This window comes from Colletotrichum tamarilloi (genome assembly GCF_030869305.1).
Source record: "Colletotrichum tamarilloi strain Tom-12 chromosome Unknown Scaffold_10.1, whole genome shotgun sequence".
Classification (NCBI taxonomy): domain Eukaryota; kingdom Fungi; phylum Ascomycota; class Sordariomycetes; order Glomerellales; family Glomerellaceae; genus Colletotrichum; species Colletotrichum tamarilloi.
In genome coordinates, this window is record NW_026849393.1 from 98,589 (window position 1) to 124,470 (window position 25,882).

The window sequence follows — 25,882 nt, forward strand, 5'->3', positions numbered from 1 at the left end:
GCTCTTGCCGCTTGCGCGACGGAGTCTGGTGGCAGGTGCGGCCGCGATGAGATTGGCCTTTAGCCGACGTGGGCCTAGCTGGAGATGGGGAAGGAGCCGTTGGCACTTGTGCTTTCCTCTCCAGTATTGGTCCTTGCTGGTCCTCTGGTATTATGCCCTGAATATTACAAGGGGGACAGATGGGAGTGGGCAGAGCAGACAAGGAGCAGAAGAAGGGGGAAGGAGCAAAGGGTAAAAGGCCAGGCCGGCAGAAAGGGGGTCCAATCTGGGGAAGTTCGTCACACACACGAAGCAGGAAAAGGCTTTCTTGCTGCAGCCGGGAACTAGTGACAATAGGCACCTTTTTCTTTTTTGGGTGTTGCACGCGGCAAGAGGTAGAATGCAGGAAACTTGGAATGGCTTGTAGGTCTCAGGCTGGGAGTGATGGAACTTGACTTAGGTCCCTATGTACGGATACGGATACTTTGGACAACCTGGGTAGAGGCACCATGGGTGCCTTATGACGAAGTCAGACGGATCGCATCAGGTCAGAGACATACAGCAGAAGACAAGAGGTATCAGAGACAAGGCCAGAAACAGCGGGAGAACCTGAGTCAATTCCAAGGTTGGTGCCCGTTTTTCGGAATCGCCAGCCATCTGGCGTAATTTTTTTTTCTTCCTTGCACGCGGGAGTCAGGAACACGCGCCGGATCATTGTTGACCCCTTTGGAAACCCCTGCAGATTGGTCCGATAAGAACTCCGATAAGACACAAGCAGGGTTTATCGCCGATTGTATCCCGGGAGTAGGTAGGAACCTTGGCTGATGAAGGAGAGCGCCATCGAACATTCAACTGCCACATGCACATGCAGACACTGGAACAGCTGGGACGCACCTGTGCACCATTTGCGCTGCACCGTCCGCGTGCTTGCTTAAGCTCGCTCTCGGGGTTCTGACCGCCTCGGCCACGCCTGTCGTAGCTGCCGCCGTCCCGAGCCTGCGCTCTCTGCAGAGCTGTAGCCTCGAACTCTGTCCAATCTTTTTCTTTTGTCTTCCCCACCTTCTTCTACTTATTCTACTACCCTATAAGGTACTCTAGATCAGCAATAACAGGTGCCTAAGCCAATTGCCTTACAAAGTGTTGTCTTTCTCATGAACCTTCACTAACCCAGCAAAGTATGTTTGAAGCTGTTCTACGTAACCCCTACGCGAGATATGCAGTGATACGTAGAGACAGCTGCGGTAAGGTGCGGTTTGCGCAAATGGTCACGATTGGACCATCTAATCACTTCAAAAGGGTTTAATCTGCCTTTCACTCCCACATGAAATCGGACGCGACCGGGACATTTGACACAAGTGACGGGGACCAGGATACCAGAGCCAACGAGCCCGTTCCTCCGATTACCATCGATTCGTGCGCATAAACCTCGGACAAGTGGATCCCGGACCCGCTCCGAACTTGCCGACAGCCAGACAGAAGTCCAAGAAGTTGCTGAATCTTGAAATCAACCGCGATGGGACGTGCGTTTACTGAACACACAGTCATTGAAGTGGCTGATGAAAGGTGGACCTTTGGGGTAAGACTTACCTATTCAATCCATTTAGGCACAGTCGCGTTTTTTCCCCCTCCTACCGCGGTCCTCTTGATGCATGGCAATTCTCCGTCTACAGGCATAGCGCGGACCGCGGTAGGTCTATGCGCCTCCAATCCCCCATCCTCCATCCCCGAAGACTCCAACCAAGCGTGGGGGAGGACATTGGGGGCAAATTCCCTTCACCTTGGTAAGATCTGAAGGCTATGTATAGGCAGTACGATTATGTAGGTAATAAGGCCTAGGCCCAGAGAAGGATCCCTTACAGGGAGGTTCCGCGGAAGCCCAATGCCGAAGGCTCGGAGCAGTTCAGTTCATTAACTTCCCGTTCTCCGAGCCGCTCAAATCTGCTGCCGCAGTTTCACTTCGATACACGCGCACCAACGGAGTAATATGTAAGGCAGATGCCTAGGCTCTTTCCTTCCAGACTGTAAGCCGACTTCAGTCCTCCATGAAAGAGACCTGGAGCTCCCCGGGGTCCCGGCTCCCTTCGCCCTATCTGTACTCCAGCCCTGCCTTACTCGTTCAAGTTCCGAGGCTCCTCGTTCTTGCCAATGACCCATTGTCGCTTCACAAATGGACCTGTGCTGTTCCAAACGGCCGAGCGGCCCCGATGAACCCCACGCAGTCACCAAACCCCACGCCATCCCCAGCTTGCCCGCTGATGCGCACGCCGTCTCCGTCCTGCAAATACATCCTGTCTTGACCAGTGGACGTCTTCCAACCGACCTTGCCGCCCTTGGTCATCTCTAGAAGACACCCGTGCTCGTCATCGCCGGCTCCCGACACCGTCCCCGTCGCCAGAATATCGCCAGTGTTGAGATTACACCCATTGATTGTTTGCTGGGCCACTAGGTCGCGGAACGTCCAGTACATCCAGCTGAGCTGCGCCTTACACACCGTCGTAGCCCCGTCGCCAGTTACTACTTCGGCCTTCAAGGCGATATTGTAACTCGATTTCTCCTTGTTGTCCAACAAGTATGGCTGCGAGGGTATATCCTTCGGAGGAGGTTGTGTTGCAAAAGGTTCGAGTGCTTCGAGTGTGATCACTTCAACGTAGTTAGCAAGCATTCTTTCAATTTCGAGACAGAGTAGAGTCTGGCTCACCCCACGGACTGATGGACGTCCCGAATGACTTGCCATTCATCGGTCCCAGCGGACTCATCTCAAATCCTTGGATATCGCGAGCTGTCTTCCATTAGCATCGCAAGAACATCTTGCAAGGAAAATCGGGACTCACCACTCCAGTCGTTCAGCAGAACGAGACCAAATATATGCTCGTCGGCATCCGTCACAGCTACGCGGTCTCCAAGCTGCGTCGGTTTCCCAATAATGCAAGCCACCTCGAGCTCGTAATCAAGCGCTCTGGAGGGACCGAAACCAATACTGTTTCCGTCACGATATTGCCCGTACGGCCGCGTGATATTCGTCCCCGAAAGTACAATCGAAGAAGGCCGACCACTGTAGCCGATGGGCAAGTACGGTGCTGCGGGTGGCATGGAGGCCTTGCCCACGACTGCCTCTGAAGCATTCAAGAGATGTTCTTTGGAGCACGAGAAATCTGTGAAGCCGTCTACTTTGATTGGCAAGTGTAGCTGAACCTCGGCGATCGGTACGCCATGTTCAGACAGAGTCGATTCGTCGGAAAGGGTTTGTTGAATGTTCTTTCGGAGGATCCCGAGCTCGGTCTTTTCTACTGCCGCCAGGGTATTGAGGGTCGGCTTTGAGGCTGTCAGTATTCACAAGTGACTAAGAGGGACAAATGGTCAGACCTGAGACAAAGCGGACTTGAGATCCGCGGAATTTGTGAGGTTTAGGTCAGAGAGGAAGACGACCGAGTCCCCTACTCTCGTGACTACGCCTTTTGCATGGTTCGCGTCACTGGCGATTCCGTACGGAATGTTGGCAAGGGAGAAATGCTCGGAGAAACTCATGCTGGCAGGGAGATTGGTATCAATGATTGGCTTTATGAAATTCGATTGGGCTCTAGAGAGGTTCTGATTGTATCGCAGCAGGCTGCATTCCTTTTACACGTGCGCGATGAAGCTCTTGGAGCTCAAATGTCTGTTTGCTAAGGTAGGTAGTTACCACCAACCTCGGCGCCCCCGCTCTCCCCCACCCCCACCGGCCCCGGATTTTAACTCCGGCCCACCAAAGGTACGTAGGAGGCTCGGATCAGGGACTCGGAGCCCAAACCAACTTGCAAACTCGGCACAGGCACAGCTGATGATGGAGAGTAAGACACTCCGGCATTAGAACTCCGCACCTGGCTTCAATTTTCTCTACTTCTAAGGAATTACGGGTAGAGTGACATAGTTCTCAAGGCCTTGGCCGAAATGAATATTGTTCAATCCAGAGAATTTGGATGCAGGCCTGAATAATGGAGTTGTTAGTCTAAAGTCCTTGGGGAAAGAATTGAGCAAATTCGAACTTACCGGTCAACTTCTGAGCAGTGCTGGAAAATTCCGCTGCCCTGGGTGTCGCCGCTGCTAACCTCGAAGACGATCTTGCCGCCCTTGTCGACAACGACATTTGTCGGCCAGACCTCGATGTCTACGCCGTAGACCTCTCCAGCCTTGACTGGCAGCACGTCTGTGGAGAGGTACTCTCTATGCGGCAGCCAGGACTTGTGCCTGGGGCTCTCGTCGTGCACCTTACGATTGCTCACTCTCAGCCAGCCCTTGACGAGCGGCACGGGGTCGCCAGCTGTTCCGGTGTAAAAGACTTCCTGGCCCGATGGGTCGATGTGGCGCAGGGTCACGAAGAGGTCGATATCGGTTTCATTTTCCGAGTTGTCGGGCGTCACCGAGACGTTGAGATGGGCCGTGACGTGGCCTGTGATCTCCGTCTCTTGCTCAAAGGGAGCGGACGTGAAGGAAACAACTTGAGGGTTCTCCAGGGAACCCAAAGCCTTATACGAGACAGTCTTGGAATCCTGGCCAGAGCCATTTGTCGTTAGACCAAGGTCAGGCGTCAGATAGAAGTTGGTGTAATCTGTTCGCGGAATTGGCCAAGCAGCTTCCTCTCTCTTGGGATACGCCTTCTCCTTCTCGGCGTCGTTGAATCCGACGTTGCCCTTTCGCAGAGTAAGCGTCACGGGAGGCACCTTGCCAGGCGTGCTCCAGCCGACTCTATCTTCACCCTTCAAGAATGCATCGAGGAAACTCTTTTGTAGCTCCACTTCCTCGGGGTAGTAAAATGGGAGATCGTGACGGCCAGTGATGAAGCGCAAATACTTGAGCTGGGAGCCTGCTCCGAGGTATCCCTGGACGTTGCCTCTCAGGTGAAGAAGGATGCCACCCCAGTTGGCTACGCTCAGAACAGGAACCTCAATGTCCTCGAGCTTGTATTCTTTGCTTGCGTAGTAGTCATCGTCGCGGAAGCGGTTAGCTTCGTTGTCTTTCGTCTGATCTTGGCGGTTGGCTACCAGGACGTCTTCTGGCAGGTCACCCTCAATGGTGTCCTCCTGACCTCTGGCTCCAGGACCATCTGGAGGGAAGTCCAGCTTGGATCTATCTTTCCTGCCATATTGATTGACCAGTACCTGGCGGTTCCACCAGAAGCCGATAAACTTATTGGAGTGGATGCCGCCGTGACGGCAGCGGTCGCGGTAGTAGTCGGACATACCCTCCCAAGGGATGATAGCCGCGAGACCTTTGGGCCGCCGAGCGGCAACGCGCCATTGAGAACCTGGGAGTAGTAGGTGAGTAAGCGGTCTCGGCTAATAGTTTGAGAAGAGGAACAACGCACCAGCGTAATACGAAATACCCAACAGACCGACCTTGCCGTTAGACCAGGGCTGATCTGCAGCCCACTCAACCACGTCAAAGAAGCACTCGCTCGTGCCACGGCTCATGGTATCCAACAGTCCTGGGCTCTGGCCCAGTCCTCGCTCGTCGGCTCGAACGATGGCATATCCCTGGCTCGTCCAGAAGACCGGATCGGGCGTCTCCCAGGCCGAGTATTTGGATCTCTGATTTGGGGCAACCTCGCTGAACGACTTGGGATAGAACTTGGCATAGGGGATATCTTTGCCATACGGTCCGTAGGTCACCAGCACAGGGTAACGTGCGGCCTTATCCGAAGTGAGCGGAAGGTAGACGTTCGCGCGAATGGGGAGCGGGGAGTCTTTGAGCGGGATGGAGACGTTCTTCATAAAGGTGAGGCCATTCTCCTGGTCCTCGGTGACCTCGAGCAGGTCTTTGATGGGAGGGGTCTTGACAGACATGGTGATTGGAGCTAAATGTTTGCCTATATGTCTCAGGCTGGGGGTGATTGGCGTTCAGTCGAAGGAGATGTCAAGTCTTGGAGGGGCGTTCCTTGGTTTTATTGCAATGGGGTGGGCGGGACTGGGCACTTGAACTCTTTCACCGACGATGAGATGAATGGAGCGGATGATGCAAGATGCTTCAATGATCGGACCCCTCCTCCCACACATCAACCTACTTCGGGTGGTACTCACTCTGCCTCTACTCCTCATCGCTGCCGCCGCCGCCTCCGTGTATGGCGTTTGTTGCGCACGGGCGGAACGGTGGGGGAGGGGCTGGCCCCAACGAGCGGAGCTAGCATGGTATTGTTCCTACCTCGTCTCGGTACGGACTATTCGTATTATGATCCCTTAGGTACCTTATGGTAAGGCAAATGAGATGATACTCGTCGCAAACACCAGATTCCCTGCCCCAGGCCACCACACGATGGAGTCAATCAAAGGAGAGATTTAGAGGGTTTACGATATCTTGCAGACATAGAAAATGGATTGCTGTCATTGAATACATTGAACACAGAGTAGGTGCCATCCGCCACCACCATGCCTCTAAGGCGACACTATTCACTGAGAATCTCACAACCAGCGCATCAAAACTCACCACCGACCTTGAACCTGAAAATATCCTTATTCACTCTTCCACCCGTCGACCTCCAGAGCCAGTTGGTAACCTGATGGACTCATGTCAGCATGCTCACCTTCACCCATTTTGCATACGCCGCGAACGACGATTGCACTCACCCCTTGAAGCCAACACCCATTCAACATGACAAACACAAAGGCCGACTCGATGCCATTTGACCCCCATGGCCTGTCTGCTATATCCATATTCGTGTTCGCCGGCCTGTATGGAGGGACCTGGCGGTGCTGGTCGTACCATCCGGGCGGGTTCACTGCTGCTGGCGATGGAGCATCCGCATTGCCTCTCGCGAAGGCTTCCTCAACGCCTCCAGTGAGACGAATCTGATAGTCGTGGAGGTAGTCTCGTTGGATTGTCGTCGTGACAGGGTTCTCTGTGACAGTTGCCGACATGATGACCTTGCTTATTGTCTTTGCGTATGTGTGTGGTGAGATGATGAACAAGCGAAATCTATTGAAACTCAGACAACTTCGACAAGAAATGGTAGAGATGGCCTTGGAGAATTGGAGACGCCTATCTCAGAAATTCGACACGAGGAGGCAGGGCACCGCTTCAATATGCCGACCGTCGACCCGTCCCTTCCCAAGGACCCGCGCCACCCGATCAACCTTACCATGAACCTGCGGATACGCCTGCGTCGGAAGTGCGGAGAGAACCAATAAGACCTGTGGCAAGCGTCGGTTTGGAGGCTGCCGCCTACCAGATCCTAGTCAACCCGCAAGCAACGAATGTCGAGAAACGACCAGCACCCCTGTCCTCCACATTCCGCCCCTCCAACAAGCCGGGGCCTAGCTCAAACGAAGGTTACGGTCCGCGGACAGATGTTTGAGCTTGCCGAGTTCATCGGATCTGCCCATGATTCCGATATGAGCTTGTGTATAGCGAGCTCAGGTCTTGTAGATAGCACATTATTCCATCGTCGCAACTTCAACTTTTCGTTGCAATCGAGTCGCTCTACCCTTCACCTGTCAACGAGTGCTTGTCCTCCTCCCGAACTTCTCCAAAACATCACCGCAATGAATCCTGCTGTAGAGAAGTTGCTCGTAACGCTCGTCGACGGGCGCGCCGAAGTCATTCGCTTCCGCCAGGATAACCTCATCAGCCTCCACAACGAGCTGCGCAAAGAGTCCGCGGCCCTGACTGTCGCTCAGGAGAAGGATACCGGCGCATCAAAGACAGAGATTGAGGCCGAGCACTTCCTCGCACTGGAAGCTGTGCGACATTTCTACGAGTCTCTAAACTTCTCGAAGGAGATTGAGGCCGAGTATCTGGTTGCTCATGGCAAGGACAACACGAGCAGAAGGACCGGTGCCGGACTGGTGATCATTCGGCCGACCACTTACACCAGGCTCTTCTCTATTCTGAGTCCACTTGCTGCGGCCCTGGCTGCCGGCTCTGTTGTTGTTCTCGAGGTACGCCTGATAATTTGCAACATTGGCTCACCTGTATCAGAAGCTGACAGGAAGGCCTACAGCTCGAAGATACGTTGTCGCAGCTAGATTCCGTCCTCCGCAACGTCCTTACGCGTGCCCTCAATCAGAATGCCTTCTGCATCGCCAAGAAGATCACAGACGAAACATTACTGTCACAGGCAATCCTAGTAGATCAAACCAACACAGCGACCCCGAACGCTAGTCGCGCAAACCATCTCATTTCCGCCAATGGCGCACGCACCGTTGCTATAGTTGACCGAACAGCGGACATTGAGGCCGCTGCCAAGGCTATCACGGCGGCGCGCTTCAGCTTCGGCGGTCAGTCGCCTTATGCGCCAGACTTAGTTCTCGTGAATGAGTTCGTGAAGAAGGAGTTCTTTGAGGCGTGCTCAAAGTATGCCTCGCTCGCGTTTGCCCGTGAGACTATAGTAAAGCGTGCGAGTGACAGCGCCAGCGACGAAACGAGGAAGGCAGTACAGGAGGCTGAGGACAAGAGACTTGCCTCGAGCTTTGGGTCCAAGGACTTCAAGCTGGTTGATATACAAGACAGGTAAGTTGGGATCTCACTCACTTGTAGTTGACGAAGATGCTGATTCAATCAGGAATGCCTCCCTCTTGAACATCAAGATCAGTGGGCGCTTTCTGCCTATCACGACCTCTTCTGGTCTTGTAGACTCTATTTACACTCATGAATTCGAGTGAGCTAAAACTCATCAGTCAAATCAAGGTTTTTTGCTAATTTGACTAGGAACCCTCTCTTAGCCGCCTATCTCTTCGCCAGCCCTGATGCAGCAAAGTACCTCTCCCAATTTCTCCCCGCCCACGTCTCCGTCATCAACCAGATCCCCTCGAACCTCCTCCTCGGCCCGGCAGCACCGCTCTCCCACGAAGTAGCCTTTGAATTCCGCTACAGTAGAGAAATGTTCTCCGTTGCCCGGCCGCATTTCGTCGAGAAGCCCGTCGGTGCGCTCGCGAAACTGGAGCAGCTCCTCACCAGCTCCGGCGCCATCACCGCCCAGAATCTGCATGCCCTGGCTGTCGCACCGCTGCGCCCGACCAACCAGCCAGGCAATAGCAGACTGGGTTTCTTCGAGCAAGGGTTCGTGCTGGGTGCCGGTCTGATCATGAGCGTTGTACTTCCGAGTCTTGCATACGGCACATGGATTGGCGGAAGGCGGGTATTTGATTATGCGCTGAAACTGAGGGGTTAAACTATCGTCCTACGCCGGAGGACAGTCGTAAATCTCAATATGTATCATACCATATCATATCATGTACCTCTAGTTTACATGCATGCTACTCTATCACACTCGTCTTTTCCATAAAACTCTTCTCGGCATATCACGAGCGGTCGACAGATCAGGCTATTGAATCATCTCATTCCCGGACTCATGCCGCTTAGTAATTCGCCGCAAATACGATTAGGGAAACCAAGAAGTGCCATTGAGGAATTCAACAGTTGGAAAACAGACTGAGGTTGAACCCTGTCACGCCTGTCAGAGTCCCGAACACACCACTTGCCTACCTTTACCTTAGCAAACAATATTCGGCAACTTTCCCCGGCTCGGGTTCGGCTCGGGAAGTGGAGAGACTCCTAAGTGCCCGCCCCGGCCCCATCGGCCCCAGCTTTACCCCAGGTCTTGGTCCCGCTGATTCTCCGACACTCCAGCGCCAACACCACCTACTCCAAGCTCGGGCAGGCCACCCAGGCGTCCTCGACAATGGAACGTTTTATCGTCCTCAGACCAGTTTCCGTAAATGGGGCCGTTCGAATCGACTTCCTAACGAACTTTGGCGGCAAAACCTATCCTCCACCAGCCGATTCCTTACACAGGCGAAAGATAACCATCTCAGTGTCTTAAGTCTCATCAGCTTCCGAGTGCTAAGAAGGCGGCTTTCGACCGTTGCTCATCTTCGTGACCCATACTCTGCTGCGTAGACATCCAATTACTCGCTTGCCTTACTTCAATCAGCTCAGACGGACGAGTTGAGAACCCAGATAGCAATCAGATCATGGCGGTGGGATCCAAAGATGAGGGGCCAATGAACCCCGTTTTCCTGTTCGCGCATGGATCAACAATGATGCTCGGCGAGGAGAGCAACTCGGCCACGTACTGGAAGAAGTGCGGCGATGAAGCCCTCGCCCAGGGTATCGAACACATTGTCATGATGGTAAGTAGGCTCCTCTCCCTACCATCTCATATCTCATGGAAGCAACTCAACTCACAACGACCACCAGGGAGCCCACTGGGCCACAAACGCCCCCGGCGAGGTCCTCATCTCAGCCCACCCAACGCCCGCAAAGTCACCAGTCGCCTACGTTAACCCTGAGAAATACCACCCCTACAAACTGAACCCAGACCTCGACTACATCTCCACGATCCAGCAGCACCTCGCCGCCGCCGGAATCCCCGCCAAGACGGACCCGACCTTTGACTGGATCCACGACACCTACCTCGTCCTCATCCGCATGTTCCCCGCCGGCTGCCCGCCGACGACGCTCATCTCCATGAACGACTTCTACGACCCGCACTTTCACGTCGCCGTCGGCGCCGCCCTGCGGCCCCTGAGAGCCGCCAAGCACAAGACGCTCTTCATCGGCTCTGGCGGCTCCGTCCACAACCTCTACCGGAACAACTGGGCGCCCATGCTCAAGTTCCGCGACAACTTTGCCCAGCCTACGCCCCCGGAGCCCTGGGCGCTGGACTTCCGCCAGGAGGTCATTGACGCCTTTTGTCCCGCGTACGAGGAGGACGTCCCCACCGACCAGGCCGTCTACGGCAAGGCCATCCGCGGCAAGAAGCCGTGCGGCGGGCCGCTCTTGAGGCGCAAGGTGACGAGTTTGATGAAGCATCCCATGTACCGCGAGGCGCATGCTACGGATGATCATTTCATGGCCACCATGTTCATCGGAGGCTTGTGCGGAGACCGGAGAGACGTGGCGATGAAGGCTGAGATGGGGGCCGAGGATTGGGAGCTTACAAATATGTGCAACTCACAGTTCATTATTGGTAGCTGGCCGGAGGCCAAATGAACGAACCAAGAAGTGGATGAATTTGGGAAATACTTTTTGATGGTATCTGGAAATACTTTTTGATGGTATCTGATACAATATGCAGTACTATTCTATGAGGCCAAGGCCTCGTCAAGAGAACATGCCCCCCGTGCTAAGATAGGTTCACTAAGATAGGTCCATGTTGTCCCATTGAAAATCGTCACCAGCACCGAGGCCACTGAAGAGGTCGTCGGCACCGAGATCCAGTGACCCTCCACCATTGTTCGATGAGCCCCCGAGACCAAGATCACCGCCAACACCTCCTAGGCCCAGATCGAGACTGACGTTGTCCACAGACATCCCGTCGCCTTGCGCAACATTGGCAGCCGCGGCAGCCATGGCATCATCGAGTGAGCCTGCGCCAGCGTCTAAGCTCAGACCGAGATCAGTCTGCAGCATGGTGTCTGCTTGGATGACCTCAGCCTGGGATACGGCCATCTGAGTTTCTACCTTGCGGTACAGCCTCACAACAATCTCGGCAAGGTTCATGTCGACCTTCTGCAGCTTTTTACACTCCTCGGCATCTGACTTCAGAACCTCTCGCAGAGTAAGCTTCCTCTGGATGGGAGCCGGTACATTGCCTGAATTGTCGATAAAGTTGATCGGGTTCGACGGCGTGTTCACCACGTCGGGCGCGCAGACTAATGCTGTTGCCACATCGTAAATGATGCTCCCGCTGCCCGTTTCTGTTTGTTGTCTGATGTCTTCGTAAAGGAGTTGTAGTAAGCGTTTTGCACCAAGAAGTTTCATCGCCACCAACATCTGTCGATGGGTGTACGCGGGAGGCATCCTGTCCATTGTTGGGTGAATGCTCCACTGCACCAATTGCTGTAGCGTCTGTCGGATAGAATTAGAGAATCCTCCCATTGACCAAGCGTCCAGTTCTTGGTGGTCGGCGGCTCCCGTTCTTCTGGAGAGTGGGATACTATCTTTGATTGCTTTTAAAAGCGGTTCAACCTCTTGACTCTTTGGGTCTGATCGTTGGTATGCCCTGAGGGAATGCTCCAGCGGCTTAGCAACTATGTTCATCACGGAAGAGAGCATGGCTTGCGCTTCATTGGATATAGATGTTGGTGCCAAAACAGAGTTGAGTACCCTGACAATCGCCTTTTGGCAGTCAGGACGCTCAACCCACAATGAGTTGGCAAGAGACGTGATGGCAACGACGAGGGATGGCAGAAGGAACGTATCGACAAGATCTGTAAACATGTCAGCGCAACTCTTAGTCAGACTTCCCAAAGCTCCTACATTCAATGCCTCCTCTGAGGCTCTCTTCGGCCAAGTGTCCTGTACTGAACGCTAGAACGATATTGTGAAACAGAGTCGACACTAGTAAGTAGAAGTCCTGAGGCGGGCAGGACGACATCAGCTCATCGCCTAGTCCGCCCGCTTCCGAGTCAAAGAGGCCGTGGATCCACCCATCCAGATGGCCCTTTTCTTGGTCTGATAACTCTTCCAAAGACCGACTTTGGTGGCCGTGGCCGAGCAGTCTTGCCACAAAAGAGTCAGAGGATATGATCCCCATATCTGTTGCCGAAAGACCGTAACGAAATGCGAAAGCCATAACGAGAAGCAGAATTGAGCCAAACTCCTCATACACGGGTTGATACTCTCCTTGGTCCTCATCGTACTTCCAGTTGTCCAGAAGGTCGCACAAAGGATGAAGAATCGTTGCAGGTTTCTCGAACATCAGCATGACATCAAGAGACAATGGCTTCTGCGCCAACTGACTGCATAATAGTTTCAGGGACATTGTCTCCTTATTCCTGCAAAGCTGCCCCATTACCTGCTAAAGGTCAGCATTAGCCTGCGTTGATAAGTACGGAAGACTGACTTCTGTCAAAGCTTGGCACACGGCGCCGGCGTTTCCTTCTTTGCTGTCTAACTCCCCAATCAGAGCCTGCATTCTCTCCGGATCTGCAAGGCATTCTGCGACAAGATTTTCTTTGACGTATCTCCCGCTTGCTGGAAGGGATGAATAGGGTGTTTCTCCAAGGAGAGTTTCAATACTGCTTTCCCGCAATAGGCCGTGGAGACAACAAGCCCAGCAAAAGTCTTCCCGAACTGAGTCTGTGAAGGGATTGTTACTTCTGGTTTCATCGAACATTGATGATAGTGTGGGAAAGGTGGTCGTGTCGACGCGGCTGAGAGCTTCCGTGATGCAGTATTCTGCATTCACTGGGCCGTACATATGCTTGCTCAGACTTTCAATCAGAATCGGTAATTTATTCATGAGAAATGAGCGCAATAGATGTGCCGCTTGTTTCCCTTCATTGCGGGAGGCGGCATTGGCCAGTATGTCGAACGAGACCAGGATGAGGTCAACAGTTGTTGATTGTACATCGCCCTGCGGATGTCAGTTGGTGTGCGCGTTGTGTCTGCACAGACCAAAAAAAGTCATACCTGGTATCTATTGTTCAAGTAGTTGAAGATGGCTAGATCATCGATCAATGGCCGGCCAACTAGCTATTGCGCTTCCTGTCAGCACCTCCCCCAGAGCGCAGCTTCAATTATCTTACTGCAGCATTCAAGTATATGTAAAGACCAGCCCTCGAGTTGACTATCGGTAGCTCAGACACTACAAAGTTCTCCAATGCTACCGTGGAGTCAAACAAGTCCTCGATCTCGGCATTCGACTTGTTCTTCTGCTCGTCGACTGGCTCAAAGCCTGCTAGCGTACTCGTCCGGAACATATCGAGACGGGTCGCGATAGGGCCAGCACTTTGCATGATGGTTGGGACGAAGTTGGCGAGGCTTTCGGACAATGCCTTTCTGATTTCTTATTCAAGATTAGCTAACGCGAAGTCATTGCAGCAGTACCTAAGCACCTACCTTGGGCTTCGGGTTTACTCAACGCCTTGAGAACAACCTGATTTTCGCACACCCCGAGAAGCAAAGCTACGAATGCGGCACGCGCCGATTCCATCTCTTCTCTTACCTGGCTACTGTGAAGCTGCCCCATGACATCGACCGTGAAGGCTGTGGCGGCGTCGGTGAAGAGCGCAATCCATTTGGCCATGACGTTGGCGATCTCAAGACCCGTCCCTGTGTTTTGTATTGCGGTCCCTTGTGCTACAGACTTGGTGAGCCTGTAGAACATGACCTCCTCGGCCGCATACGAGCTCTCCCATCGTGGGAAGCTTGTTGTTTGGTTTTCGACATTGGGCAATTGTCCAGCTTCTCGGGAGTGGCCACGAGAGGTCGAATACTTGTACAAAGCTTTAAGAATCGAAGGCGTATCGATATAGTTCAGTCTAGAGAGGACCTGGAGGTAGCGTGGGACTCGAGGGTCGAGGCTCTCGTGATTGTGAGGTTGCGGTCGTAAGAAGAGATCGGCGACGGCAACTGGCGGCAACGGATGCTTTGCTTGGAGAAACGGAACATAGGATTCGAACTTCTCGGGATCTATGCGGTGAGCCAGACTCTTGGCTATGAATTCGGACCATTGCTCAAGTGCGGCGCGCTGAACGCCTCGTATTACGCGACCGTCCATGTTGGCGATGCTGGCAATAAAGTTGCGGGCTGATTCGAGGTTGTCGCTGTCGTGGAGTAAGACGCTAGGCGGATTAAGCCGGGCTCTTTGATCTCGCCCTGGCCGTTTGTATGAGCATACTTCTACGCTCGCTTTAGTAAATGCGCAGCTGGGAAAGCATAAGGAGTTGCGGCGGTGATGTGTTCTAGGAAGGTCGGGGCGCATGCGCGACTCTGTGCTGGGAGAGGATAGGTAGTATGAGTTTCTTGATGTTTGGTCGCGCTGCCGTTCGCTAACGCAACTTCCATCATCTTATCCACTGCGGAGTGTATCCGCACCTCGGAGGCCCATGGCAAGGTAGCGCACAGGGTACTTAGGTACCTAAGCATGCTGAGGCAACTTTCGTAGGTCGCCAGGAACGGATACCCTAGTAGCCACTAATGCATTCCCTGCATCTTTCTGAACATGGTGATTGACCACGGATCACATACCTAGGCCCAAGTCTCATTATTGGAACTACCTTCTCTTGCCCGAATGGCAACTATGTGGCATGCATACGAGGACATTTCAACAATCAGAATACGCTCATCGGGTCAGTTAGCATGTGATGCTCTCACAATTCATGAATTTGACGTTGATTTCCACTACTGCCCGCTATTGCAGAAAGTTGACTATGAACGCTGTGAGCCAGTTACCACTTGGTTCTGGGGAGCAATTCATGTGGCTCTCAGGCCTGTCTCTCGAGTTGAGATGCACTAGCATCAATCAGCTCGTCTCCTACAGGTGCAGTTTCTGCGGCGAGATGTTGCGCCAATGTGGCCGGTCTCTCCCACGGTGCACACAAGTCCGCCTGAGTGGCCAGATTTGACTTTCATGACGAACCAGATCCCGACCTACAGCTCTGAAGCGGCGAGGCGGTAGACCTGTCACCCGTGCCAACTGAGCCTCGTCATTCGTTCCTTGGCCCGTGTCCACCGCCTTTTCTCTTCCTCTCCTAGGCTGGAGCTTTGAAGCTACCAAAGGACCTGTCTTCTCCTCACCGGGAATGTCTTTCAATCGTTTCCATCAAGCCATATTAGAGAACGCCGATTGCACGTGTTGTGTGTATGTGTGGGGGGTGTTGTAAAACTGTCAGCCTAGCAAGATGCATAATGCGTCGCTGACAAAAAGGGCATGGGTGACGGTGGGTGCTGTGGATTGGGGAATATGGGATTGACGGGATGTTGATCCAATGTTGGCAAGTTGCTGAACCAGCAAACGGAATTTTCGAAGGTCGCTGGCAATTTGGTACTTTACATGTCCATCGAATCGCCGCCATTGGCGAAGCTGAAGCCACCCTGCTGGGGAGCGGCGTTGGTGCCGAATCCAAAGGTACCGTTGGGACCGGTGCCCTGGGCCATGCCCTCATCCGCGTTCTCCTCCTCATCAGAGAAGTACTTCTCGATAATGTTGTACGCCTTCATGTAGATCTCCTCGTTGGCGTTGGTCTGGCAATCGTGAATCTTCTCCATGCCACCGCACTCCTCGATAAACAAAGCGTAACGGTTGACAGAGTCGGGCCCCTCACCTGCGGCCTGCTTGTCCAGGTCGCCAACCTTGAGAATATTTTCCAAACCATCCAGAGCAACCTGGATGATCTTGTTGTCGGGGCAGGCCAACAGATCGCACAAAGGCTTGATGCAGCCCTGAGCGACCAGGTAGCGGATCTGTTCCGGCTTTTGCAGGCCTCCTGATGTCGCGTTGCTAATGGCCCAGCAGGCCTCCTTGCGGGTCTTCAGGTCGCCATTTGACAGGAGATGAATGAGAGGGGGGATGATGTTGGCATCAATGACCGACTGGATCTGGGCGGAGTTTCCAGCGGTGATGTTGCTAATGGTCCAGCAAGCCTCCTTGCGGATGCCATCCTTGTTGGAGCTGAGAAGCGAGAGGAGGCAAGGCAGAGAACCACAGTTGATGATCACCTGCGTCTGAACATCGTCGCCAGTGACAATGTTACCAACGGAGCGGAGAGCGGGCGTCTGGACGGAGGTGGAGGCATGCATGAGGAGCTCGACCAGGCGGCGGGGGATACCAGCCTCGATGACGGCCTGAATCTTGTCGTTGGATCCGTCAGACAAGTATGAAATGGCCCAGCAGGCGTCGATCAGAACCTCGTCGTCAAGGGAGTAGACAAGCTTAGAAAGCACAGGAAGAGCGGGGGCAATCTGTAGACATGGTTAGCGACGGACAGGTGCGAAGACAAAAGATGTTTCCTTACAGTGTTCCAGTCGGGCTGAGGGGTCTTGCCTCTGCAGAAGTTGCTGAGGGTCCAGGTGGCGTTGCGGAGCATACTAAGCTTACGGCTGTCTCCGAGAAGGGCCAAGAGAGGCTTCAGGGCACCGCAGCTGAGGACGTAGTCGCGGCAGTGAGGGCTGTCACCGGCGATGTTGCCCAGGGCCCAAACAGCCTGTTCACGCACATCGGGCTCAGGGCTTGCCAAGAGCTCGACGAAGATGGGGACTGCACCAGCCTCGATGACAACCTGAGTCTGCGTGGCGGAACCGGAAGCGATGTTGGTCAACGCCCAGGCGGCCTCGAATTGGACGAGTGTATGAGGCGATCGGAGGAACTCTACGAAGCGGCTGACAACGCCGGTCTTGATGACCTCTTCGATAGGAGGGTTGCGCTCCTTGGACAGCAGCTTTCGGAACTTGGTGGTCGCTTGGATCTGGAGGTCAATCTGCTCTGAGAAGACGCCCTGAACCATCTGGGGGAGATCCTCATTAAGCTAAGAAAGATTAGCATGGCTGCTTTGAATGAATGGAGGAGCTATAGCTTGTGATGAAGCAGAGTTCGATTCGAGCTCTTTGCGCAAGCTTGAGGCTGCAGAGACGCAGAGAGGGACCGACTCGCGCCAAAAGGGAAGTGGGGCAACGGCAAGGCGCCCTGGCAACAGGAGGGGGAGGAAATAAGACGAAGGGTGCAACAGTATTGGCGGGGTTCAAACAAAGAAGATTCGAAGGCCAGAACATCGCAAAAAAACATGAAGCAAAACTTACCTGGGATTCAGTAGGAGCGGTATCGTCATCGCTGTCAGGAGCGGCTCCGAGGGAAGCGCCGGGTCTGTTTTCGCCAGAGCCAATGCCACGACGCTTGGCCAAGTTCTCCTCTCTCTTCGCCTTGCGAATCTCGACCTGCTGCTCCTCTCTGCGACGACGAAGCTCCTCAGGCTTGAAGGTGCTCTTCGCCTTGAAGTTGGTACGGCGATGTTCGGGGATGTATCGATCAGCCATCTTTGCGGTTGCGTGGGTTGATGTGATTGTTGAGTGGTGTTTTCTTGCCGACCGTCAGGAGAAGGGGGAAAAGACAATGTTTGGCCGGCGGGTGTCCGAGAAAGGCGTCAAGGGTAGAAGGGTCTCTGTCGAGATGGATCTTCTGGATTGTGTCGCGCAAAAGTAAAAAGGAGGGTAGGAGTTGCGCGTGTTGGGAGAAAAATCCTGATATGGTTGTCAGGTCGCTGGGAGAAAAGTTGTGATGATGGGGGGGAAGATGAAGGAAACTGGGAGTCAGGGAGGGTGAAGCGAGAGAGCGGGTCGAAGAAATGGAAAGTGCAGGGCCCTGCAATGACCCAATGAGGATGCGTACGTTCTAGTGACTTTTGTTTTGCGCTGTCTAACGGGTCGGGCCAAGGTACCTACTACGTCGTTCTTTGGGAGGTGCCGGTGGCCGCAAGCGAACTGTCTGATTTTTTTATTTTTTTTTGCACTGGCTTTCAATGGAGGGGCCATCTGAGATTCAGCAGCAGTCAGTCGGGTGGCTATCTACCCTGTCTTCCAAGTGTCCCAGTGTGCCCGAGACGATAGGCAGCTTCACCTCCACTGGGGAGTTTTAAGTCGGTAGGTACGGATACCTACCTACCCGGGAGGGGGTGGGCGCACGACAGAGGTCCGTTGGGCTGCTCCTTAGGGGGGGTATGCCCCTAGGGGGTCAGTCTGCTAGCTACATGACCTCTGGTGTTAAGCGTGGTCAATACGTATATAAAAGTGCCCTTTTTTTTCTCTTTAAACTAGGTAATTCATAACGGGCTTCTTCTAGCCCTTAATATCTCTACTAAAACTAGTACTCTATTCAAGGAAGGCTGCTCTATAAACATAGTGGACCGAAATTAAAGAGGAAGGGGCGCACTTGCCGTTAAGTCAATATATATGCTATAGTATGAACACGGGCGGTATTAATCCCGGGGGTCATTATTTATTTAAATAACATACACGCTGCAGATTGAACGGACCTCTGCTGGTTACCCCCCCATTCCCCCTTAGGTACCTTACCGTACTACCTAAGGTCCCTGGTGGTCCACAATCACGGGTACAAAGTTGGCCCCGTCTCCATTCAATATCTAGGTTTGCAGCAAAGGGCTTAATGCAATAGAGAGTCGAGTATCGTGGTAAGAGATTATCACCCCACTTTGGCTTTTGACGGTGCTTTTAGCTTGGTTTCCTAGGGGATTATGTCATTGAAAGCTAGTAGGGTACTCCGCTCCCCTTCGCTCAGGTATCTTCCCCGCGACGGCCCGACAGTTGCTTGCTTTGGGCTACCGCACCTACCTAAACTTCCACAGGATAGTGACACAGGGAGCTAAATCCACCTATTTGATAGCGGCAGGCAGCTATCTGTCTTCCAGCTGGAAGCCCCAGTACATTACCTGCGTCCGGAGTTCCTTCCCTTACTGCGTGCTTAGACAGGCGTAGGCACCTGCCTACGCAGTATCTAGGTAGCTGAAGCAGCTGAGACCAGCAGGTGCGTGTGCCCCTCCTTTATCGGGCTGGGTTGCAACCTGGCTCCTGTGAAGGGGACGGTACCTAAAACGCATGGGGGTTACATACCAGGTACCTCATGCAAATCCAACAAGCAAACACAAGTAAGTCCCCGCGTAAAGTGACTTTCCTTTTGGTGGAGCGCGACGCGCCTTTGAGATACAGCTCCCCAGCTGTAAGACGCGTCAAACGGCCAGCAAACTTAAGTGCCTCTACGACATGCCAAACGCAGAGTCGGACTTCTAGAATTCTTCAGTCGCCTTTGCGGGCTATGAGAGCGGCAAACGACGTGCCTTTCCGCCTGTCTTTGCGAACATTTATCCTATCTTCCATTGGTCTAAATCATGGCGATGGCGGAGACCGAAGCCAAAAAGGCCATGGATCTCCCAAAGGGCTTTACGCCCCTGAGCGACATCGTTGAGTTCAAGGTCCTCCCGAGAAGTATCGTGAATGTTATTGGTCTCGTCAAGGATTTCCGTCGCCCGATACCTACTGTCAAAAAAGGTAGTGTACTCAAATCATTGTCTATCCAAATCCAGCTAATGTCTCTTCAGATTACAAATGTCAAATGAGGCTCATTGACATGTCTCTATCGAATGAGTCTGAGGGCCGAGACGTGAAACTCGACATCTTCCGACCTAAGGGAGACATGCCCACTGCCCAAAGGGGCGATGTTGTTGTTGCTCATCAAGTAAAGGTAAACCACTGACTTGTCTTCTGCAGACTATTTGATATACTGACAATTGGCCCAGACTCAGAGGTACAGGAGTGATCCCTTGTCTCTGATAAGCAATTTCAGCACAACCCTCCACATCTATTCAGCAATAACGATACCCCCTCCTCCTCAGCACCCGCCAGCCCCCTCAAAGCCATCCGCCGAAGACAAGAAGCGAAACCCAGCACCCATAGAGGGGCAGTATATCTCTTGGCTGTACCACAACATCGACAAGACGGAAATCCCCGAACCTGAAGTGTTTGAGATTCAAGCCAATCAATCGCTCAATATAAAGAACAAGCTGTGCGAGTTGCAAGATGTTCGAGACGGCAAGTTCCATGATCTCATCGTCCAGGTCGTAAAAGATCCACACGACTTCGGAGACAAGGTGACGTTGTACGTTTCGGATTACACAGAGAATTCTGGCTTCTTTCACTACACCAACAAACGCCTAGACACTAATGGTGGCCGAGACGGTGACCCATACGGCTACACCCATGCTAAGACTCGAAAATCCCCCTCCGATATCCAGTCAGAGGGGCCTTTTGGCAAGCAAACCATGCAAATCACCTGCTGGAATCCCCATGCCACTGTCATCCGAGAAAGAAGGATAAAAAAGGACGATTGGATTCACTTGTTCAATGTCCAGATCAAGTATGGATCCAACGGGCAAAACCTGGAGGGGTTCCTTCGGGAAGATCGGAATGCATTCAAAAACAAGATCTGTGTCGATAAGTTGGATATGCCGGAAGAAGGAGAGTCAATGGACCCCCACGTCAAGAATGCCCTCAGAAGGAAGCGGGACTACGAGAAGCAACTCAAAGCTGATTCGAAAGAAACGAATTACACAAAAGGAACGGACAAGAAAAGGCCGGCGGCAGACCAGCCCGAACAAAAACCTCGGAATGCCAAGCAACGTCGATCATTGAAACGAGGTCAAGCTGCAGAGAAGGAGAAGGAAACTGAAAAGGAGGCGGGCGAAGGCAAAGAAATCGAAACACCGCCAGACCTCAACGAGCAAGTGGTCTGCGAAAACCACGATGAGCCGGCCGTCGACGTGGCTACCATTCTCGAACCAGCAACACAAGAATTGGTCTTCCAGAACGCGCCCCTGATAGTCAAACTTCCCTTCCACGACGCACAGTACCGGACCTATGTTCGCATAGTCGACTTCCACCCTCCCAGGATACAGGATTTTGCTTGTGTCCACAAGCGAAACGAATACGACGTTCTGTCCGATTATTCTGGCACAGACTCGGAGGACGATAATGACGACGACGACGAACAAGGGCGCGTAACCATCGACAAGTACGTAAGCACGAGCGAGCAGAACTGGGAGTGGCGCTTTGCTCTATGTCTCCAGGATGCCACCGCAGCCAAGGACCCAAAGACACGAGAGAAGAAGACGAACAAATTCTGGGTTGTGGTGGATAACATGGACGCCCAGCTCCTGACAGGCCTTGACGCATGCGACTTCCGCACCAACGCGGACGCTTTGTCCCAGCTGCGCGAGAAAATGTTCATCCTCTGGGGAGACCTCGAAGAGAAGAAGACCACGACATTGGCCGAGCAGGGCAAGAAGCAAAAGGCCAACGTGGGAAAGAAGAAGAAAACCAGCGACCGACCCCCTGATTCCGACGATGAGAATGCGGTTGCGGACGGGGCGTCCAAGAACGAGAAGCTGGCTATCTCAAACCGTCCCTTCACTTGCTGCATACGTCAGTATGGCATCCAAGTCAAGGAGCCAGACAGCGAAAAGGCAGATGCAGGGACAGGAAAGAGATGGCAGCGTATGTATGGGCTTTTCGGAACCAAAATAAGCGGCCACTAGCCAGGTGGCCAAGCACGGGCGTATACAGGAGGTTTTGGGACATATGTTTACAACGATTGATGACAAATTTGCAGAACGGCGGCCTTCACGGGCCCAAGGACTTGTAACAGAACGATGTATCCCTAATGAAATCGTGTCGTATCAGCTAGTACAAGAGCTAATCAGTTGTCTTTTATCCCCGTTCTAACGCCTCGAGTCAAATGAGCCATCCATCCTAGACTGGCGCTCCCGTTCGCCGTCACACAACCCAGCATTAACCCTACTTGCAAGAGCGATCCACGAAGACACTACCAAGCCACCTCGCCTCTGGCCATCCCGCAGTGGAAGACCGAGCCAGACATAGACAAGCGCACAGGAAGAACGTGGAGGGTAGAGGGAGGCTCGCAGCCAGTATCCTTGTATAAACAGAGCAAAAGAACGTCAGAGATGTAAGCCGTGGTTTAATCCTCCCGATAGTCAGAAAATTTGATTTAGTCGCCCAGTACATCGTCGTCGTCATTAGTAGCAGGCGGCTCCTCCACGTCAGGTTCCTCTTCTTCCTCCTCCTCGAGTAGCTCCCGCCGTCGTAGATCTTCTTTCGAGCCCTCTTCCGGCTCAGGCTCCTCGACTGCTTCTTCTTCGTCTGCCTCTTCATCGTCATCGTCGACGACAATCTCTTCGCTAATGGCGGGCTTCGCAGCAGCGGACCTTGTCGATGCCGCCTTGGACTTCTGCAACTTCTTGCCGTACAGGTGATCCCGGACCTTTTTGGGATCAAGGTACGCCACCACCTCACTGAAGTTCTTGCCGAGCCTGCTCTGGTTTCGTAGAAGTCGCTTGTGAAGCTTGCCCGCGTGCGGCCCTGATTGATCAAGGACCTTCTGAGCAATAGCGAGGACGTACTTGGCCGCCAATTCACACAGGGCCTTTTCAGATTTGAGCTCTAGCGCCAGCTTCTCCTCTTGCGTTAGGCCTTCGTCTTCGTCCTCCTCTTCATCAGAGTCGTCGTCGTCCATTGGTTCTTCATCTTCGGCTGGCTCGTTGAGAATCTTCTTTGTCCGCTTCGCAAAGGTCTTCTCGACGCCGTCGTAGATTGAAATCAGCTCTGGCAGAAGCTTGGGCTCAAGCTCGTGAGCCAGCCTCGCAAGTTTCTTGTAGTTTGCGTTTCCGCGAGATTCTTCAGTCCAGTTTCTCAAGGAGCCGAAAAGCACGTGGATATCGCAGAGAGCGCCAGTGGCAAACATGCGGATATCATCGATGATAGCTCGGGACGACAGAGTTTTGATCAGACCGACGTCGTATCTTTTACGCAAGACAGAAACCTGATCCACCACAGAGTCGGGTATTTCGGTTTCACTTTGAATGAGCTTCTGGAAGCTCCGCACCTTCCACATGAAGTAAAACTGAATACCTTTGATAGCAAAGGAGACAACTTCATCCTCCAAGTCGTCAATGTCTTCGGTCTGTTGATCAAACGTGCCTCGACTAACAATGTTCACCAGGAGCTCAATCGTGGATGACATTGAGTCGGCTGCGCGTCCTTCCGTTTCCAAGACCTCCATGCAGTCGGATATGCGAGCAAGCTCACTGATCTTCATCAGCACTGTGGAAAGCGCCTTCAGATGATCTTCTGCTAGATTGCCGCGCATAGATAGCTCGCAGGTCTTGTCGAAGCTGCGCAGGGTGTTGATGACATTCTCCCACAGAACCGCAAGCTTTCCGTCAGTCAGCTCCTCAAGCTCATCGTACTGGCGAGAGTGGAGAAGAGCTGCGGCGGCCTCAGCAACAACCCTCTTGTCGTCATGCCTATTGAACTGAGTGCTGATCTCATCGAGCAACTTTTCATACTTGGTTGAGTCTTGCCGTAAAGTTTGGAAGACCTCGAGGTCAAGGAAGTGCTCCATCCTAAGGACGATCGTAGCAGTGGCAGGGTCGGCGCCAAACTTGTTGAGGAGTTGGGGAATAACTGTCGCTAATTCCAAAGCGGTCTCTTCTTGCGCCTCTGTCACCTCCGGGCGTCCACTCTTCTTTTTGTTCTTCTCAATCTCGGCGGATTGCAGCATCGACATCTTTACCGCGGATGCCAGAACCTCGAGCAGAATAGCTTCCTCAGTACCCTGCGGTCCAACAGCTTTCTTGAAAGCAGTCTCGGTTGAAGCACCGTGAGACTTGGATTTCGACTTGGAACTGACTGTATGATCGTAGAGCAGGTAGCCTGCCAATAGCTCCCACTGCTTCACGTAGGGGACCTTTTCGAAAAGGACCTGGGAGGCAAGAGAGATTCGCGTGTCTGGAACGTTCGCCTGGGTGACGTCTGCGGCGGTAGCGAGGCCTGTGCCATTGTCCTGCTGCTCGCCCTCGACTTGCGCATCAAACGCGGCGAGGTTCTCTGCTAAACATTTGATGTTGACCCATGTACTGCGAGGCGAGTCGTAATCGTCCTCATCGATCTCACCAAATGTCTCCTCAAGCGCATCCTGTCCACCAAGCTCTTCCATCTTGCCTTCGATAGAATCTTCGACGCAAGAGGTGAAGAAGTTGACAACCGCTTTTCTAATTCTTATGTCGCTATCAAAGATGAGCTTGCCGATTGAGTCAACTTCGTCTGGTTCGAGCATTCCGGTGTCCCGTAGTACGTTTATGACAGAGATGGCAGCAACACGGACGGAAACCTCGGCGTCCTTGGTGGAGATCTCGATGAGACGAGGCCGGAAACGATCAATGAAGTGACCCAGTTGTTGCACGTCACGTCTAAAGATGCGTGCCAATTGCCTGAGAACTTCTTGTCGGGTAGAGGCGACGGTGTCTGACAGCATCCAACCGAGATAACGGAGGTACTCGGGCTGCATGAACACTGTGGAAAGACCAATGATCCAAGATCCTAAGGACTCGACACACTCCGTCCTGATACGCGGGTCGATGTCTCGGTATCTGTGAATGAAGGTGGTGTCGAAAAAGTCCTTGATGTGATTGCCGCACAGCTCTCTATTCTCATTGGCCTCGTTGAGAGTACGTTGCATCTCAGCCAGCTTCGCCTTGTTCTTTCCGCGCTTGGCTTGCGCAACCTGTTGCTCGATCGCAGTAATTCGGGCGTCGAGCGTGTTTGCGACATCGATAAGGCCGTAGACTAGGGAGAGGATGACAGTTGTCGCGGTGTGGCGGAACGGGCGAAGTGAAGAGGTCGACATGGATGCTATCCAACGGACGAGGTTCTCCATCAAGGTAGCGTCGTTGTACAGGACATCTGTTTCGTGGACACTGCGAACAACGCCCCGGAAGAATCCGGTGAGGAGGTCACGGAAAGCTTTGGTGTTCTTCGCCCTGGAAATGAGGGGGTACTCAGTTACTTGCTCCTGTACCAAGTTAGCTCATTGGTCCGTGGCAAAAGGTTGTTTGTTGTATTTATACGGGCACATGCCTCTTGGAACAGGTCTTGAAGCTCGGTCAGTCGAGCCTGGCAATTATCAGGGTCGCGAATGTCGTCTTCAGTGACTTCGAGGTCACAACCAGAACACTGGAGCACAAGGTTGACGAGCTCCACGACAGCAAGTGCATCATTGGCTTGATATCTGGTCTGCCACTTATCCGCAACCTCGTCCGAGGGCATTCCCGAACCGAAAACATCGGCTATAGACGTGTCAGATAATAGAATCGGCGAATGAGTTCCGGGGTAGCGACTTACCATACAAGCCCTCGGCTTGCCTGTCGGCGGTAGCAATTCTGACGGATTTCTTGGGCCGTGACGGAAGGCTTGCAGAATGACCAGACGGAGCTACACCGTTGGTCTTTGGTTTCTTGATTGCGGGCTTCCTTGCGCGGCTCCCTTGCGATGCGCCTGATCGCTTCTTTGGTCTGGCGCGGGGCCGGTCTTCGTCACTATCGGCAGCATCGCTCATGGTAGCATCCGAAAGAATGTCATCGTCGTCGTTTCCTTCATCGTCATCATCATGTCTTTTGCGCTTGGGTGCGGTGACTGGCTCCGGGCTAAACTTTTCGGGGGCTCGCACGACGCGTCCAGATCGACGACGCGACGACTCGGGTTCGGGGGAAGCTGTCGCGCTCTCCATGATGTCGCGTTAACGCAAAGGCAAAGTTGGATACCGTCTGAATGCCGACAGTTAATCGCAGCA

At 53.2% G+C, this 25,882-nt stretch overlaps 9 protein-coding genes across 9 annotated transcripts; 4 read left to right on the top strand and 5 right to left on the bottom strand.

Annotated features, from left to right (window-relative positions):
• Window positions 1–179: 179 nt before the first annotated feature.
• Window positions 180–434, top strand: CTAM01_04176 (uncharacterized protein; the record flags this gene model as incomplete). Its single annotated transcript, XM_060520206.1, has 1 exon — window positions 180–434. One exon carries the CDS (start codon window positions 180–182, stop codon window positions 432–434), a length of 255 nt encoding a protein of 84 aa, XP_060384851.1.
• A 1,706-nt stretch (window positions 435–2,140) lies between these two features.
• CTAM01_04177 (X-Pro dipeptidyl-peptidase C-terminal non-catalytic domain-containing protein) lies at window positions 2,141–5,798 on the bottom strand (the record flags this gene model as incomplete). The annotated part of the gene is made up of 5 exons (XM_060520207.1): window positions 2,141–2,619; window positions 2,811–3,291; window positions 3,343–3,505; window positions 4,006–5,260; window positions 5,321–5,798. 5 exons carry the CDS (start codon window positions 5,796–5,798, stop codon window positions 2,141–2,143), a joined length of 2,856 nt encoding a protein of 951 aa, XP_060384852.1.
• Window positions 5,799–6,424: 626 nt separating this feature from the next.
• On the bottom strand, window positions 6,425–6,866 carry CTAM01_04178 (uncharacterized protein; the record flags this gene model as incomplete). The annotated part of the gene is made up of 2 exons (XM_060520208.1): window positions 6,425–6,505; window positions 6,576–6,866. 2 exons carry the CDS (start codon window positions 6,864–6,866, stop codon window positions 6,425–6,427), a joined length of 372 nt encoding a protein of 123 aa, XP_060384853.1.
• Window positions 6,867–7,490: 624 nt separating this feature from the next.
• CTAM01_04179 (uncharacterized protein) lies at window positions 7,491–9,118 on the top strand (the record flags this gene model as incomplete). The annotated part of the gene is made up of 4 exons (XM_060520209.1): window positions 7,491–7,886; window positions 7,949–8,457; window positions 8,510–8,605; window positions 8,656–9,118. The coding sequence occupies 4 exons, from the start codon at window positions 7,491–7,493 to the stop codon at window positions 9,116–9,118; spliced, it is 1,464 nt and encodes a 487-aa protein (XP_060384854.1).
• An 802-nt stretch (window positions 9,119–9,920) lies between these two features.
• On the top strand, window positions 9,921–10,941 carry CTAM01_04180 (uncharacterized protein; the record flags this gene model as incomplete). The annotated part of the gene is made up of 2 exons (XM_060520210.1): window positions 9,921–10,079; window positions 10,147–10,941. 2 exons carry the CDS (start codon window positions 9,921–9,923, stop codon window positions 10,939–10,941), a joined length of 954 nt encoding a protein of 317 aa, XP_060384855.1.
• Window positions 10,942–11,088: 147 nt separating this feature from the next.
• Window positions 11,089–14,659, bottom strand: CTAM01_04181 (mediator complex subunit Med5; the record flags this gene model as incomplete). The annotated part of the gene is made up of 6 exons (XM_060520211.1): window positions 11,089–12,161; window positions 12,211–12,748; window positions 12,797–13,309; window positions 13,366–13,428; window positions 13,482–13,741; window positions 13,795–14,659. 6 exons carry the CDS (start codon window positions 14,657–14,659, stop codon window positions 11,089–11,091), a joined length of 3,312 nt encoding a protein of 1,103 aa, XP_060384856.1.
• A 1,067-nt stretch (window positions 14,660–15,726) lies between these two features.
• Window positions 15,727–17,706, bottom strand: CTAM01_04182 (uncharacterized protein; the record flags this gene model as incomplete). Its single annotated transcript, XM_060520212.1, has 3 exons — window positions 15,727–16,638; window positions 16,692–17,201; window positions 17,473–17,706. 3 exons carry the CDS (start codon window positions 17,704–17,706, stop codon window positions 15,727–15,729), a joined length of 1,656 nt encoding a protein of 551 aa, XP_060384857.1.
• A 1,865-nt stretch (window positions 17,707–19,571) lies between these two features.
• On the top strand, window positions 19,572–21,773 carry CTAM01_04183 (telomere-binding alpha subunit central domain-containing protein; the record flags this gene model as incomplete). Its single annotated transcript, XM_060520213.1, has 3 exons — window positions 19,572–19,731; window positions 19,782–19,924; window positions 19,980–21,773. 3 exons carry the CDS (start codon window positions 19,572–19,574, stop codon window positions 21,771–21,773), a joined length of 2,097 nt encoding a protein of 698 aa, XP_060384858.1.
• Window positions 21,774–22,243: 470 nt separating this feature from the next.
• Window positions 22,244–25,819, bottom strand: CTAM01_04184 (STAG domain-containing protein; the record flags this gene model as incomplete). Its single annotated transcript, XM_060520214.1, has 3 exons — window positions 22,244–25,098; window positions 25,167–25,379; window positions 25,435–25,819. The coding sequence occupies 3 exons, from the start codon at window positions 25,817–25,819 to the stop codon at window positions 22,244–22,246; spliced, it is 3,453 nt and encodes a 1,150-aa protein (XP_060384859.1).
• Window positions 25,820–25,882: the final 63 nt, after the last annotated feature.